This window comes from Grammomys surdaster, unplaced genomic scaffold, assembly GCF_004785775.1.
Source record: "Grammomys surdaster isolate TR1022 unplaced genomic scaffold, NIH_TR_1.0 126271, whole genome shotgun sequence".
Taxonomy (NCBI): Eukaryota; Metazoa; Chordata; class Mammalia; order Rodentia; family Muridae; genus Grammomys; species Grammomys surdaster.
In genome coordinates this window covers 1,409,023-1,423,540 of record NW_021621071.1, presented here as the reverse complement: position 1 = coordinate 1,423,540, position 14,518 = coordinate 1,409,023, and the positions used below count along the sequence as shown (strand labels likewise).

Here is a 14,518-nt window from a genome sequence, read left to right as displayed (position 1 = left end):
CAGAGGGTCAGTGAGCCGCCTCAGCAGCACCACAGAGGGTCAGTGAGACACCTCAGCAGGGAAGGTACTTGCCTCCAACTCTGCTGACTTGTTTGATCTGCAGGACTCACATGATGTAGAGAGAACTGACCTCCACATGCCCACATAATATATAAGTGTAAATTCTCTTAAAGGAAGGAAACTATAAACATTACCTTTGGCTTCTTATAAAATCCTGACAAATACCACTTCACGACTTTCTTCAAACGGAAATATGGATTTTCTTCCAGAGCAGCTCTAAAAAACAAAATGATAAATATAATCATTTTATGCAATCATAAATTCTTTCATACTTTCCTTGACTACCTAATTCATATTCAAATAAACGGTAAAACATCCATCCCTAGCGCCCTTGTCCAATGGCTTACAACTGCCTGTGACTTCTAAAACACCCAAGCCCTCTTCTGGCCTCTGTAGGTACCTGCACTCATGTGCACATGCCCCCCCCCCTTACCTGCTACAACAAATAGACACATAATTTTTCAAAACAAATCTTAAAAGAATCTGTTTTGTTTACCTTATCCCAGTTTTTCCTGATTCTTTGATGTACTACCCAGGGTACTGCCGAGAATGGTTTTGGAAATTCCAAACCAAAGTTTCCAAAATGGGGTTCTGTAGAACCCAGGATTAACTAGGAGTTCTGTGGTTAACTGTGATTAGAAAAGAAACACTCTCTGCTTTTCAGATGTGCTGGAGATGATATCTCTCAGGTTCCTGTTCAGACCACTCACTGGCTTGCCTCCTCACGATCAGGATCCTCTCAGGAACCGGGACTCCCTCTCTAGTGAGCTTCCCTCACTAGAGCTTCCCTCTCTAGTGACCAGCTGACTGTTGGAACTTCTACAAAGTAGTGTGACTCTTCAAAGTGACGGTTACTGAGAAGTTCTTGTCATTTTTGCTGCTAACATTCCCACTCATTAGGCCCTTATGTATGAAAAGGTACTCTCTTTCCGAAGTCCAGCCTACAGTGGAGTCTGACTTTTGAAGATACACTGCAAGGTGACAGAGTCTAGATCTAGATTTGCTGACAAACGAAATCATTGACTTTTTTTTTTTTTTTTTTTTGGTAACAACACACTGATAGTTCTGTTCCTAGTTTTAAAATTCTTATTAGGAAGTTTTATTTAAAAGCTTACATTTACATAGTTCAAGAGCCAAAGCAATAAAGAACCGTATTTATTGGCAGCATAGGCAACTCAAGTGCACACTGCATCAATTCTGTTTGACTTCTTCACAGTAAACCTACTTACTCTTGCAGATCCTTTTGTAGTGGTTTAAATAATCTAGGAGTTCTTTTTATAGGGAATGGGGGATAAATCAGTCCTGCTATGTAACCCTGACTGGCTTCAGGCTCACAGCACTTGCCTCTTAAGAGCTAGGATCACAAATGTGTACCACCATGCCTGGCATTAAGAGCTCTTTTTACTTCAGGAGAATTGATACTTTTATCCACTACATATTATGCAAAGTATTCCAGTAACAAAGCAATAATCTCTTATGATGATATAGCTTATGACATCTTCAATACTGACGAATGCAATGAATCTTGAGGGATAACTGAAAACAGATAGGACAACACACACAGTCCAACAGTGCCATGAGACTCAGGTGGACAGCAGTCAAGTAAGGATGGCTGAGCACACAACTGCCATTCCCCAAAGGATGAGCTCAGGAGCCACTCTTCTCAGGTGGTCCCTACCTGGGCTGTTGAGACAGGGTCTCTTACTGCCCTTGCTGAGCCCAGGAATCCACCTTTCCCCACTTCCCTACTGCTGAGATTATAACTGCATGCCACTATGCCTGGCTTTTTGTTACTTTTTTGAAATATTCTAATACCATATAGGAATTTTCTATTTCCAGAGGAGTCTACTTACTCAGACAGGAAATCTGCATGGTAGTAGTAATCTGAAAGTTTATCCAGGAATGAACGAGGCTCCAAAATAAACGTAGGAAGAACCACCCTGGATAGATCCATGCCGGGACGGACTTGCTTGAGGAGAGTCCAGATAAGACTTTTGTTTTCTTCAGACACAGTTTCCGTTTGAGAAGCCTCACCTGCCTTTAACAATCAACAGAGCACACTGAAATATTATACTTCTCTTAAACGCAGACACACAGACAAGACAGTGAATGATAAAACCATGGCCCTCTCCAGGACTACTCCAAGCACTATGGAAATGTGCAAAAGCCATTAGGTAATAAAACATAGTCTGTAAAAGTAAAAAGATGGCTGCGAGAAATATCAAAATAACAGCATATATAAAAGAAACAAAGTATCATTTTATTTGTTCAGTTAAGTTAATTTTTCTATTGAAACAAGATCTTGCTGTGTAGCCCAGGCTGCCCTTGCTGTGTAGCCTAGGCTGCCTTGAAAGTTGCAGACTTTCTGCTTCGTTCTCAGGCTGAGATTACAGGACTGTGCCACCGAACCCAGCTTTGCAGTTCACTGTTTTACACACATGGACTATGCACTGATGTAACAAGCAAGTTTTAACTTTATGCTTATTTGCAGTTTACTTTATAGCAGTGACACCAAGCAATATCCTATTTCAATAACAAACCTGACAATGTAAACCCTAAGACCACACTGGCATACGGGTGGTTGCTGCTAAATGCAAATAAATTTCAAAATACACCTCTGAAAAGACATGTGACACATAAATATTCTTTGGGGAAAGCAATAGACCAAGCAAATATCTCTAATTGTGTATAGACATGTTCTGGAGTGAGTGAGTGAGTGAGTGAGTGAGTGAGTGGGTCTCTGACAACAGAGCACTTACCATTGTGTGTAGACATGTTCTGGGGTGGGTGAGTGAGTGAGTGAGTGAGTGAGTGAGTGGGTCTCTGACAACAGAGCACTTACCATTGTGTGTAGACATGTTCTGGGGTGAGTGAGTGAGTGAGTGAGTCTCTGACAACAGAGCACTTACCATTGTGTGTAGACGTGTTCTGGGGTGAGTGAGTGAGTGAGTGAGTGAGTGAGTGAGTGGGTCTCTGACAACAGAGCACTTACCTCCCCCAGCTCTTCGTGGCTCTGCTCCATGTAGGTGGTCTCCTTCAAAGGCTCCACTGGCTCCGGGTCGATGTAGGAGTCGTCTTGCCTCTCTGACGTATCTGTGTCGCTCTCTTCGCTTTTCCCCAGCACCTCATTGTCAGACTCATCATGCTCCTGATCGTTCTCTTTGTCGGATTTATCAGAATACATATCTTGGTCCTTAAAGTGCTGTCTTTCAATCTCACTGTCATTCAACCTTAGTGACAATCACAAGGAAGAACAAAGGAGGCTAAAAGACAAATGCATAACTGGGAGAAACGCGGCATTTACTGTAAACTTACTATGTGCTCTGCACAGTTCTAAAAGTGCTTTACTTAGTTTATTTAATCTTTGAAATCATTGGGTTAGGCAACACTCTTTTTCTCTTACAGATCAGTGGACAAAGGCACAGAGACATTAAACAGAAGCCTGCGATTTAACAGATCCTTGCCTCTCTATTCTTGGGTCTAAAATTTTCACAAGAAACTGTAGACTACACTTGTTACATCTGACCACCTCCTGTCTCACAACCACGTTCCCGGAAGCAGGGCCACTGCCACGTCTGGTCTGAAGAAAAACATTAAGTCAAGATCATCAGGTTCTCAGTCAGTGAAGTCTGACTTCCCACTGTGAAGAGCTCCAAAGAAACCCAAAATAACTGCTAAGAATAAGATGGAAACATGCTTTGAGCTATAGTTAACATCTATCTGATAGGCTTACTTGGCAGGGGTAAGTTTCCAGGGAACAATGGAAATAACAATTTTAGTTTAAGGGAATAAATCTATAGCCCCCAAAAGAAACTTTAAATGGTAAGAGGGGAGATGGTTTTTCTTTTTTCTGTAAAGCAACAAAAAGAGGCCAGCACCTGAAAAAGATCTGTGCACTGCACCACAGCTTTGCCAGAGAAATATGTTAGTGTTAGTTAGCTACAAGAGGTAAAACCACAAGTCAGATAAAGTTACCACTTGAAATGCCTAGAGAGGCTCAGCAGTTAAGAGAACTGGCTGATCTTCCGGATGACCCTGGTCCAATTCCAGCACCCAAACCATATGTAAATCCTGTCCCAGGGGCCTGCCACCCTCCTCTAGCCTCTGAAGGCACTGTGGGAATATGGAGCACAGACATGCACACAAACAGTCATGCATACAAACCACACCCACACACATTAAAAAGTAAACATAAAAATGCTTCACAAATAGCAGGCAAAACTCAGTGCCATTATCAAACATGCTAAGACCAGAACAGTGGAAGGGAAGAGCCATCTCATTGTGTCGATGTAAGACGACTTCACATGGGATATAACGTTCAAACTGATCTTGAAAGGGGATTCTAACAGAAGTGGAAATTATCCTTAATGGAAGGTGTATCATGCACAAAAACAAAGGAGATACTCAGCTCACTTGTACCTGAAAAAAAGAACAATGCACACAGTCTAAAATGAAGAAAATAAAGACAAAGCCCTATGCCCGATTTATAGCAAATAAACTAATTTTAAAGGCCTTAAGCCACGTAGTAATAAGGCACACAAATTTCAGTACTATACACATTACTAAGGTAGAAGAAATGATAACCAGTTTAATGAGTAGGATGGTCTTCAGAGTCATTATCAAATTAGCAGCAAGAACTACTTACTGGAAGTTGTCCCCACTGTGGAGATTGTTAGCACGCAGTAAGCCATACAGAGTCACGTGTGTGCTGTCTGATGAAATGCTCAGGTCGTGCTCCTTCCCTTCCCTGATCATTGTTCGTTTAAGGAGACTAGAACATTTCAAAGCCAACTCCAAAGCATCCATCCAGCATCTTCCTAAAACATGGATTTCGAAGGAAGAAAATTAAACAAGCCAGCATTCACTCATTTAACCCTCTCACCTTTAAACATATTCTTTCCTTGACAAGCAAGCACTGGAAACAATTTAAATATAAAAGTTTGCCAACATTTTAATGGACTCTTGTTTGTTATTTTAAATAAATGATTTTTGAATAACAACCATTTAAAAACCACAATAAACAGGGGACATGTATTATGTAAGCATATCCAACCTAAAACACACGTTATCTCTGAAACCTTAGAACATTAAGAGGCAGCTTTAAAGTATCACACAAGGAACATAAAGCGCAGTAAGGAGAACTTTTCTCCTGGCTGAAATACTGTTTCATGTTGACTGCATGTCAGTCCTCAGGTGTAGCATCCACTCTACCTCTGGGTAGGAGAACATTTTGTCAGCTTGCACTGTTCAGTCACAGGCCTTGTGACATTCCACATACGCTCTCATGCACAGAGATTCTAGTCAGCCCAGTACTGGAAGGCTGTAAGATTCCTTACAAGCTAATCTAGACCATACAGTGTGACAGTAAGGAACAAATCCATTCATTATAAAGCTTTCGGTGATGTTGCAAGTGCGAGTGCTGTGGTTTGCTCTCTCTGTATTATTTGCCAAGTAAATTTCATATCTAGCTACAGAGGGGTGTATGTGTTTGTGTGTGTATATGTGTATTTGTGTGTGTGTGTGTGTGTGTGTGTGTAAGTTGTATTTTGCTTTCTTATGTAAAATAAAACCAACCCAGTGTTTTTAAGTCACAAATGTTAACTTAAAAGTACGAGAGCTTATAGGTTGCATATTTCTCTTAAAATGTGTAATGAATTTCTACAAAGAATTACTGTTAAGTCCTCATAGCATCAATGTGTCAGCGCAGAGTGAAAGAAGGCCTGAGCTGCTGACACTGCCCAGTTACATGTGTCCTCCTATCCGAGTTCCTGCCTGCGACGCTGGTCATGTGTTTGGTGTTCTACATAGTTTATGACTTCAGGATTTTGCTTCCACTGTCCGAGGAACACATGCTTACCTCCAAGGTTAACACAAAGTAACATACAAAATAACCCTTTAAAGCTGAGAGCCAGCCCATCAAAAAGTATTTACCATCTGACTCTGAAGTAGCTCGAATAATCAAGTAACTGCTAGGCAAAGGCTGAGTTATGGATCCAACTGCTTCACCTTTTGGACCCTTCAGAGAGAACAGGGGGGACAGAGTAAGTATTGTGACAGACCAATAATACAATAGCCAGGATTATTCTTGTCAGATAAAAATTTATCAGGCACAAATAATAATCTAAAAACAAACAAGCTTTAATTACAACCTTAAGAATGATAACATTTATTATTAAAGTCTTCTTTCCCAACAAATTTTGCTCCTTAACAGAAAACTGAACAAATAATAGCATTTATCACTTAAATATTATCTATACATATTGCTGATATATTAAAAACATAATATCTAACATACTGACACAATTTAACAAAATTTCTATATTACAGGTTTTACTACATGAGAAATATTGTATTCCTAAAAGTTTTTAAAAAGTTACTAGAAATATAATTAAAATTCACTAAAGAGAAGTGAATTATATATACTTTATAATCAATTACTATTTGTTTTAAATATTGATCGTAAAAACCTTGACTTTTTACAAGCCAAGACAGAAAATTGCTTCATAACTGTGGTTATTTGTACACACACACACACACACACACACACACACGGAACACTGGTAAGTCATTAGTACCACACCAAGGCTAAATCCAGGTGTGGGGTGGTCCCTAGACCTAAGGTACACCAGGACTTAGAATCAGACTGCCTAGATCTTACTCTTGTCACTTACTAAAAAAACCTACTGAAGTAACCACTTTGGTATTCAATCTTTTATGTATGTCAGGAAAAATCTGTATCCTTCTCGCTAGGATGAGGACGAAACAGACTCCATTCAAAATACCTCTATGGGTTGAGTTCTTTGCTCTATTCACACATGTTGCTCATATAGTAAGAAAATCTAGAATTTACCATACTAATACAATTTCAATGTTAGCAAGAATTTTCATCTTATAGGTCTTACTAGGTGAGAAATACTATGCTTCTAGAAGTATAAATTAGGTAGCTGGACATTTAGTTATAACTCACTAGTAAAAAAAATTGAATTCTAAAATAAAAATAATTCTGTAATCCTAAATTTATTCCTCGATGAATCTAGACTACTGGGATTAAAAAGCGCCCACGTTTTCCTAGGCGCATCACTATTGCCTGGTTATAGTTAGTCCTTTACTCAAGGGGAACCAATTAACCAGCCTAGACTAAAGCTAGGATCCCACTGTGAAGGCTTAAGGTTTGGTGATCTGGCTAGTGTAAACAACACTGTCTACAGTTTGGAGAATTCCTTGATCATGAATCAGAGAAGGCATTGCTGTTTTCCTGCTTACTTCTGCTTTTACAGCATGCAGGGACCATACTGATACTTTTAGTATAAACACTAGTGTTCTGTCTTTACAGAAGGAGCAGACAGGACATCTTGTGCTCCATGCACGCCAACACACATCCTCTTCACTACAGGGAAGCCTCAGAAAGTGCCAGTCTCGCTTCTAGATAACCACTCTGATGAAACTGCACAAGATATACAATCAACATTACCAACATTACAGAGAATGAGGAACCACAATTAATTAAAAAAATATAAATTTAATCTTCAATGACAAAGGAGAAAATTAAGATCTAATATATCGAGGAAAATTTTCAGGAAAAATTATTTTAGGTCTTAAAGGCAAGAGAAAGGCTTTTTGGCACATGTTCAATTATAGATAGTGACAGAAGGAAAAATAAAACTATGAAAGACAAACAATATTCCAAGCTCTGGCCAAGTCAAAAGGCCTTTGACTGACTGACTTCCCCTGTCACCTCTACCTTTTACCTCACCAAATGCTCACATACCTTCACTGCCCAAATAGACTGCTCCAAAGGATGGAAAAGCTTGAAACAAAAGCCATCCTTTTTTGATGGACGTTCGATGATCTCACAAGCATTCAGAAGGACTGTTCCAACCCACTGACCATTTTTTTGTGTTTTATAGATCAGAAGCACCCCAGGTTTCAACACACACCACAGCTTGGTCCAGCTCTTTAGGGTACCACGAATCTACATAAAGATAAGTTTATTTTAAAGACTGATATCTGTGTCTCTTTCTAGACTACAGACTATTAGACTGAACAATGGCTACCAAGATATTTTAATCTAAAGTTATAGAGTATATACATTTACTTGAATATGGCTTTAGTCAAAAGGCTACTTCATGGCAATGCACTGCAGACAAATGTTGATCCAGCATCGCTCCTGATTCTAAGAAGTTCGAATTTTGTGGAACAGTAGGCCAAAGTTTCACATACATTAAGTAGATCCCTAACCTCCTTGATCACTCAAGGGACATTAAAATAAACTTCCATAGCACTGAAATTATTCTTTTTGTAGAAGTTGTTACAACTGTAATTTTTGTGAATAAATGATTGTTCTGTCTTTTTTCATTTGGCTTTTCAGAATGCTTTTAGTATATCCAAGACTTCTCCTAAATATCTGGTAAACAATAGGAAGAAGGAAGAATCCCTACTTAGTCCTAAACGTGCCCTTCTTAGATAACTGTTCCCAGTCATTACCTAAAGTGAGCTATATAAATGTCTAGGAGGAAGTCCTTAAGTGTAGGCACATTACTTATTTTTATGAAATACTCCTTACCTTAAGCAGCCAATAGCTTTAGCAAGTTTTTTCTATCATGTCCTACATCTGCACTCATTAAAAAAATTGTTGCTAGGCAATTCACTGGCTTAACAATGCTAAAGAGGTTGCTACTACTGTATTCAAAGTACACTAGGAACTTCACATTTACTCATTAAATGTAAGTGAATTGTGAATGTACATGCATAGGATAAATGAATACGACTCCTTAAGGAGCAAAGTGGGCAGAACCCTAGTAATCCAAGATAAAAAGAATATGGCAGACTCTGAAGCCAGGAATAAAAAGAGAAAAGTAGTCAAGAAAAGGCATACACACACACACACACACACACACACGTGTGTGTGTATGTATGTGTGAGTGTGTATACATCTCTCTATATAAATGAGACTGTAAATTAAGAGAATCAAAGAAAAGACAGTTACTCTGATGTAATATTCTTGCTCTCTGAGAAGTAATAGTAGGAAAGAGGGAGAGCTGTCAGCAATGAAGGCATGGTTTAAAGGCAGCCACGGCGTCAGGTGTGGTGGTGCACACCTATATATAATCTCAGCTTGTGAGACGCTGGGCTAGAGACGGCCATGTGACCAAGGCCAGTCAGGGCTGCACAGCAGTGCCTTGTTTCAATATAACAGAGTGGGTTGGGGAAAGGAGGTTCGGTCGGTCCATCCATCCTGAGGATGTCTGGTTAAGTTTGACTCTGGAGAAGAAACAAGTAGGATCCAGAGCTAATATGTTCTCAAAACGAGATAAAGTAAGCTGAAATTTATTTTCAGCATACAACTGAAGAAGATCCTCGAAGTATTTGAACTGTGTGCAACCATGATGAAGACTCACTATAAAGGGAGACTTGTTTTTAATGTCGCTAGGGGTCATTCGGTAGCACTTCTGCTAACTCATTTTTTTTTTAAATTTATTTATTATATGTAAGTACACTGTAGCTGTCTTCAGACACCCATATGAGGGCATCAGATCTCATTGCAGATGGTTGTGAGCCACCATGTGGTTGCTGGGATTTGAACTCATGACCTCTAGAAGAGCAGTCAGTGCTCTTAACCACTGAGCCATCTCACCAGCCCTCTGCTAACTCATTTACTTTCAAGTCTTACCTGCATTGTCCTGTCCAGTCAGGTAAGAACGTGAGAAGACTGAATGACTAGGGTAAGGGAAAGAGACGGAGAGCAGTGTGGGTCTGCACTCACTGCACAGTGCTCCTCAAGAAAACTTGTTAACTTGTCTTGTTTTTCAAGACAGGGTTTTCACTTTGTAGACTCGGCTGGCCTCGAATTCAGAGATCTGCCTGCTTTTGCCTCCCAAGTTTAAAAGCATGCACTACCACTACCTGGCTCAGGTACAATTTCATATCAACTTGTCCTTATTTAATAATACAAATTCCAATCTGCAATAATATCAAATGATTAGTGGAATATAAAATATTTTTATAATGGGTTACACTAAACAACATGCTTTCACACTAATCAAAATGCCTTAACAGAGCTGCTGATCTGATGCCACCAGAGTTCCTTCTTGTGAAGACTGGCACATAGGACATATAAAAAGTTCTAAGCATCTTGTTTTGTCTCACATTCTCATCCCCATGAGTAAACGCTCAGTGAGAGTTCAAACCCAAGCCCTGACCTTCAGCCAGTCAGCCATGACAATGACAGAGGGGTCTGTGATGGTGCTGAGGAGCTCCTTCGTGGCCCTCTTCTTCTCCTCACGGTAATTCTTCTTCTGGACCTAATGGAACACAAGTAGAAACAGAAGACTCAGTGGAAGAAACAATTTCTTACAGTTCTAGCATTTTGAGATAAAAAACTAGACAGGAGGTTTTGACAACCCAGGTTAGAATCTGGTTTCCATGGTCACTACTCCAGCCCTCTGTATCCTTTTAAATCACTACTGTGCTTTCAGATGCACACAATCTATAGACATGCACACACAAAATCTCCCATTTGATTGTTTTTTTGTTTCTATGTCTATCATGTTCTTTTAACTTTGCCACAAGATTCCTGCCATAAGTAAAACATTGACAGTGTTAGCACTGAATGCATCGGTAAACTGTTATTATTCTAAACTCAGATCGATAACATTACTTCATTTAATCACCACAATAAGCTTTTCAGGTAGAATTATTAACAGCTTTATTTACGTTCAAGAACACTGAGGCAGAGACAGTAATGTGCCCCGAATCACACAGCTAGCAAAGTGTGAAACAGGATCCAGAAGCAGATTGGCTTCCAAAGCTGTGCTCAACATCACCAGGCTGTTTTTCCCAATGCATACTCTTACTGGTAGAAATCTTGGCTACTAGCTTTTGATTATTATGAGTAATGCTGCAATTTTTCCCAAATGGAAGTTGTGCTCTTTTTCTTACTAAAATCCAAGACAGAAATTAAGAAACTATGAGATCAACTTGTTCAAAATATTAAATGTTTTACTTTTGTAGGTAAATTATTTCTTTGAAATGACCCAAGAAGGCAAAAGTAAATTAATAGCTCAATTGTTGTTTTGTATTTGGATGGGGAAAGAGTAATAACCTATCAATGTTGATATTTCTTAAATGATAAGACAAAAGAATCTATTAAAGTTAAATTTAATTGAGATTATATACACATAATAAAGTTTAACTGTTAACTGCCTTTAATACCTAAGACTTATGGTTATTTTATTTTAGGAGGTTTTATTTCTTTTATTTTGTGTGTGGGTGTTTTTCCAGCGGCATGTATCTCTGTCTATCCCATACATGCATTGTCCATGGAAGTAAGAGATGCTAGCACCTCCTCTGGAACTGGAGCTACAGAGGACTGCTAGCTGCCATGTGGGTACTGGAAACTGAACTCAGGTCCTCTGGAAGAGCAACCAGTGCTAATGAATAGCTTTACTATAAGGCTGCTGATGTACACAGGACCAGCCATGGAACACAGACAATGTGATGATGAGCAGGAACAGACCTAGAAGAGAGCACGTGTTCTTTAAGCTCCAAGTTCTATGGCCACTTAGGAAGGTAGTCTCCACACTCCACACTTCCTAAGAAGGAAGTTAGAGATCTGGACTTTCATTGTCTCATAATTTAAGACATGATACAGGTCAAACAAAATACATATCCCTATGGGTCTGGAAATTAGCAAACTAATTTAAGTGGATGTCAGAAATGTCCCCTGGCTGTTCCATACCAATGTGGTGCTCTCTCTGCTCTGTTAAAGCTGTGAAGAGATACCTACTCCAGAGCCTGTGCTATGGCGAGCTACGGCCTACTCTGGAACAGTCATCAAAAAGTCTTATCAATGGACTCATGGCAACATAAAAATATGAACTCCTTGCATATGCTTGCCTTTCGATCCTCCTGGAGTTTTTCTTCTCCCTTTAGGAGGACACACATCAATTTTTCATATTATCCCATTTTCAAAAGCACATGCAAAGCACAACGTCAAAAGATTATCAACTTTGCTATAAGACTAGCTCCTAGTAACACCAGAAGCTATATCTATAAAGTCCCATTAGTCTGCAACATGAGCTGAACAAAGACACCACCAATGGGCATGCCGAAGTGGACAAAGAAACCCCAACAAGGCCTCGAGCCCACACAAAGAATTATATGCAGCTGAGGAAATCAGGGATGAGGAGAAGTGTTCTTCCTCAGAGAACACATTAAGTGGCTATTCAGTGCCAACGGTCAGCCTTGAAAACATACACACAAGTAACATTATATTGACTGAATAGGTTATATTTAGGGAATATACATATATACATGCAATAACAATTAACAAAAGAAGAGGCCAAGAGTTTTATGGAGAGCAGGGAGGGGTGTATGGGAGGGCTTAGAGGGGAGAAAGGGAAGGGAGAAATGTAATTATAATATATATAAAAAATTAAAAATAACTATAGAAACTAACCTTAAGAGACTCTTTCTTAGTGAGCTTACTTGAAGTTGAACTGTCCTTTTCTGAGCCATTATAAAGTTTAGATTCAGACTGAGATGAAAATAAGAAGATAATTAAAACTTACATTTATTTTACATACCACATAAAACTTAACATTATCTTTCTTACACTCTATCCATTTGCTGCTATGATTTAAGCAAATGAGGATTTTAATATAAAGTTTTCCCCACATGGTATTTGTGTTTTCACATGCATGCATGCACATTCAAAAATTAATCTGCAATATGAATTTAGTATTTTTAAATTTTATACTGTATTTCTCAGGACATTTCTTAGAAAATATACACTTGTCCAATTATTCTTAGTATAAAAATTGCCAAAGCAGTGTTAAGATGACCACTACAATATGCTACAAAAGAAGACCAGGTAACTTTCATCAAACTGACACCCAGACTACCCACTCCCCCAGTTCCTCCATCTTCAACACCTCAGGCAAAGCCACTTCAATTGTGCAGTTCAACACAGTACTCCAGGATCTACTTCTTTCCACCTCTCCAGTGTACTTAAATTGTGATAATGACAAAACTTGGTTTTGTTTTTGAGTTTATAGTTAAGAGTCTTCATAAGACCTTAATAATTGAACAACACATTTCTGTATTCAGTTACATGTCAAAAAGAGGCTCGGAGAGGCTGATCTCTCAGACACAATCATTAACATAGCATCGACAGGAACCCGGTTCTCCTGATACGATGCCCAGTCTTTCATCAGAGTACAAAGCATATGTCTGAGAGCCATCTCTATAAATCTTAGAACAGTATCAGCCTACTCCCTCAACGTCCTACAATTTTTTCATTTCTACCACGGTCAGACATAGGACAGCATACTAGCATTCTTAGTAATACTCTGGGTATACAGGGAACTTCATCTGAATGGTAGCTTCAAAACGTTGAACAGCTACATCTGCATATCACTAGCTTTAACCAAGGACCCTTCACTCAATTTTATGACCCATGGTGACAGCACCGTAGTTATTCACTATGGTGATAAGACAGCCAGTGTACCAGCTGAAGAAAAGGAATGAGCTAAACATTTTTGATCAACCAGTGAAATGAAAATGTCACTGACGCTTGTTTGTTTACGCTAAAAATACCCCTGGTGATTGGCAGGAAATACCTTTACATAAATGGGGCAAAGATGAGGAGGAAAGGGATGCGCTCACTATTTTTGATCAACTAACACAGAATGAAAATGTCATTGAAGCTTATTTATCGTGTTTATGCTAAAAATACCCCTGGTGGTTGGCAGGAAATACCTTTACATAAACGGGGCGTAGATGTGGTTATGATGACATAGTTAATTGACAGGAAACAAGCTGAAATTATTTTCAATGCAGAAAATAGAGCTCAACTTGCTCCAACTTTTAAGCTGCTGGCCCAAGGGTCTTGACCACCACATTGCTTGTTCTCATGGTGATCGCAAAAAGTGTGACACCAAAACAATTTTTTATAATTATTCCTGCTATACAGCTATCTGTTTCCCCAAAACAGACAGCTCTGAGGACTTATCCCCAAAAGATGACACAGCTGCTGTCAGAGGGAAGCAATGTATTACAACTGTCACAGAATTCTGCTTCCTCTACTAGGAAGAGCACATATTAAATAATACTGTCTAGCAAAGAACACTCATGTTGTCAGCTTGAATGTTGATGAAATTAATGGCTGTATACTGTGGTAAGCATTGTGGTAACCACCTCACTTACTGCTTAACGTAACTAAGACAGCAGTACTAGCCCCCTTTACTAGTAAGAAAACGATACCTGCACATTAAATAGAGTCCCAAATCATACAGACAGCAAATAGATAAACAGAATTTTGTACCTTGGCCTAATTCTGAGCTTTTTATTTTGGTAATCTCACTTTATTGGTTTATTGCTTTTTTGAAAGGTCTTCATACAGTATAGCGACCAGAATCAAATGTGAAAGTTATCTTTATAAATAAGAGAAAATGTTTCC

The 14,518-nt window shown here is 39.1% G+C and overlaps 1 protein-coding gene across 4 annotated transcripts in view; it reads right to left on the bottom strand.

Moving 5' to 3' along the window:
* Positions 1 to 14,518, bottom strand: part of Osbpl8 (oxysterol binding protein like 8) — a 134,906-nt gene that overhangs the window by 24,356 nt on the left and 96,032 nt on the right. For all 4 annotated transcript variants that reach the window (XM_028759031.1, XM_028759032.1, XM_028759033.1 and 1 more), the window contains 8 exons: positions 12,518 to 12,595; positions 10,260 to 10,361; positions 7,829 to 8,032; positions 5,992 to 6,076; positions 4,706 to 4,877; positions 3,053 to 3,290; positions 1,914 to 2,098; positions 195 to 276 (listed from right to left, as the gene is read on the bottom strand). In XM_028759031.1, coding sequence (XP_028614864.1) covers positions 195 to 276; positions 1,914 to 2,098; positions 3,053 to 3,290; positions 4,706 to 4,877; positions 5,992 to 6,076; positions 7,829 to 8,032; positions 10,260 to 10,361; positions 12,518 to 12,595 — 1,146 coding nt within the window. The remainder of the gene's footprint in view (positions 1 to 194; positions 277 to 1,913; positions 2,099 to 3,052; positions 3,291 to 4,705; positions 4,878 to 5,991; positions 6,077 to 7,828; positions 8,033 to 10,259; positions 10,362 to 12,517; positions 12,596 to 14,518) is intronic.